The 2,684-nt window shown below is 45.7% G+C and overlaps 1 protein-coding gene across 1 annotated transcript in view; it reads left to right on the top strand.

The window, feature by feature from the left end:
- Positions 1 to 73: 73 nt before the first annotated feature.
- LOC108229110 (E3 ubiquitin-protein ligase RNF123-like) overlaps positions 74 to 2,684 on the top strand; it is a 7,806-nt gene continuing 5,195 nt past the window's right edge. The window contains exons 1-3 of the mRNA XM_017404767.3: positions 74 to 196; positions 650 to 737; positions 953 to 1,037. Of these exons, the coding sequence (XP_017260256.1) occupies positions 126 to 196; positions 650 to 737; positions 953 to 1,037 (244 nt within the window). The 5' untranslated portion in view covers positions 74 to 125. The remainder of the gene's footprint in view (positions 197 to 649; positions 738 to 952; positions 1,038 to 2,684) is intronic.

Consider the following 2,684-nt stretch of genomic DNA (forward strand, 5'->3'; position numbering starts at 1 on the left):
CCAGCTGCAGGGTCCAGCTGCAGGGTCCAGCTGCAAGGTCAAGCTGCTGAAGTTTCTCTGTAGGATTTAGGACTCCTTTACTGATTTGTCTCTCATCTGTTGTTTCAGATATCAAAGACTCTCTGATGCAGGCGCTGGCCAGCTACGTCTGTTACCCACAATCCCTCAGGGCGGTGGAGAGGATCCCAGAGGAGCAGTGAGTCTTTGTCTCAGTTAGTCCAGAACCCTGATCAGAACCTGCTGGACCAGGGAGCTGCTGTATGTCAGAAATAAAGCAGTATTTAAGTATTTATCAGTTTTTAGAGAAAGTCCAGCCACCTGAACAGTAAAATGTTCTGGTTCCTGCTGACAAATGTTGCTTTAAAACTCGTTAAAGGTTTGTTTCTCAAACTCTGAACGTTTTTTATCGTCTCCCAGTGCAGTGTGGGTAATTGCATCATCTGACTGTTCAAACATTCGTCACCTTTGCCAAAGATAAAACGAAACAGATTCAGAACCATCTAGCTTCAGAAGCTGTTAGAGGGTTTATATGGGTTTCAGAGAACAGAAGGAGAAGAACCAGGTCCAGCTGTTGTTTAAAGGTCCAGGTCCAGGTCCTTGTCCCGATCCAGGTCCAGGTCCACCTGTAGTGATCTCTGTTTCCTTTCAGGCGAGTGGCAATGATGAGGAACCTTCTGGCTCCGTACGAGCAGAGACCCTGGGCTCAGACCAACTGGATTCTGGTCCGACTGTGGAGGGTGAGCTCACACACACACACACACACACACACACACACACATTGATCCAAAATAAAACACTGCAACATTTTATTTCTGTTTTCCTTGTTTGACCTTTCAGTTTTTCTCTGTTTGGTTCTTCTGGTCCCTGAGAGTCTGGTCTTCAGTCCAACCCTAAACAGTGAACGTTCAGACCTCCTCCTCTTCCTCTCTAACATCTTCTTCCTCTCTCTCAGGGCTGTGGTTTTGGGTACAGGTACACTCGTCTTCCTCACCTGCTGAAGACCAAACCTGAGGACGCCAACCTGCCCAGCCTGCAGAGTGAGTACCTTCCTGTGGATCAGAACCTCTGCAGCAGATGCAGGTTCTGACTTGGTCTTTGCACAAATTCTGTCATCGGTGTCTGTCTTGGAGAAAGAGAACCAGATCCACTAAAACCAGATCCGCTAGAACCAGATCCACTAGATACAGAGCCAACTCAGATCCAGGGCTTATGGCGGTGGAAACAGAAAGAACTGGTTCTGGGTGAGCTCTGGTATCTGTTGAGAACTGGAGCCTATTTGGTGGAAAAAGCCCCGGAGGCTCAGGTGGTTCTTTTCCATGGGCTGGACTGTGCTGGACCCGGATGGACCCAGCTGGGCCCGGCTGTACTGTGCTGAGCCCGGCTGGACCCGGATGGACCCAGCTGGACCCTGCTAGACTGTGGAAATGTTTCTGTCTGACAGGAATGGAAATAAAATACTAAAAAAAAATAATAATTTTTTATGTTTTTTACCAACTCAGCACTTTCTGATGTAAAGTAGTTTTTTTTATTTTGTTGATAATTTTCCATAAATACCTGGAGACCATGAGGTTTATTTTTAATCACCTCTGTGCTTGATGTGGACGTTTCCTGCAGATTTTACAGATGAAATGTTTTATTTCTGGCAGCTGAACAGATCTAAACATAGAACACTACCTCAGTGTTCTGGTTCTGTCAGACGCTGAAAACCTCAGAGCAGAACTTACAGATTCATCAAACCTTCGTTCAATGATTGTTTGTCCTTTTTGATTTAAGTCTGTTTGTTTTTTCTGTCGAACAATTTCTTTCTGCCCTGAGCTCCATCTGTCTGCTGCTCGTCTGCATGCCTTTCAGGAGATCTGTCCATTGCTAGTTTCCAAAGTAAGTTCTGGTTCTGTTCCTCCTACAGTCCCCTCAGAGGTCAGCTGTTGGTGCAGTTTGTTCTGTTCAGCTGCTGTCAGCATCGGCGTTCTGTCAGCAGGGTGTAAACATGATGAGATTTAGGATTCAGGTTGATTAAAAAGCAGCAACATATCAACACGATCAGTAAAGGGAGATCAATAAAACCCTGAGGTCAGCTGATCGGACAGGAAGTCTCCTGGCTTTATTACTGCAGAGAACCCAAAATATTTATACTGACATTATTTAACAAGAAGAAACTCTGACCACGTTTAAAGATGGCCGATTGAGCTGTCCTTCAGTTGTCTCTGAACCAAGAAATGATCAGCAGAAATATGTCAATAAGAAACTTTCTTCTTTAGTTTCGCTCCTCCTGCAGCTTTTAAAGGTCAAAATAAATCCAGAAACATCATCAGGTCCAACATTTCTGTTCACAACCAGTTCATCTACAGTTACACCAACAAAACCCTCTGACCTCTGACCTTTAACCACCTGTGAGACGCAGCAAAAACAGGACAAACAGTCGTCCCCTTAAAGCGTCCCTTTGTCCTACTACCCTGTCTCTCCTGCTTGTCCTTTGGCTCTAAATCTGCTCCAGTTTCCTTCCATCGTTCTCCTCAAAGTCTTCCAGCTGGTCTTTGTTTGGTTTCATTTGGTCAGAAACATCCTGTTAGACCTCCTGAGTCCGGTCTCTGTAGTAGTTCCTGACAGACCCCCTGAGTCCGGTCTCTGTAGTAGTTCCTGACAGACCTCCTGAGTCCGGTCTCTGTAGTAGTTCCTGACAGACC

The sequence above is a fragment of the Kryptolebias marmoratus genome, unplaced genomic scaffold (genome assembly GCF_001649575.2).
Source record: "Kryptolebias marmoratus isolate JLee-2015 unplaced genomic scaffold, ASM164957v2 Scaffold77, whole genome shotgun sequence".
Taxonomy (NCBI): domain Eukaryota; kingdom Metazoa; phylum Chordata; class Actinopteri; order Cyprinodontiformes; family Rivulidae; genus Kryptolebias; species Kryptolebias marmoratus.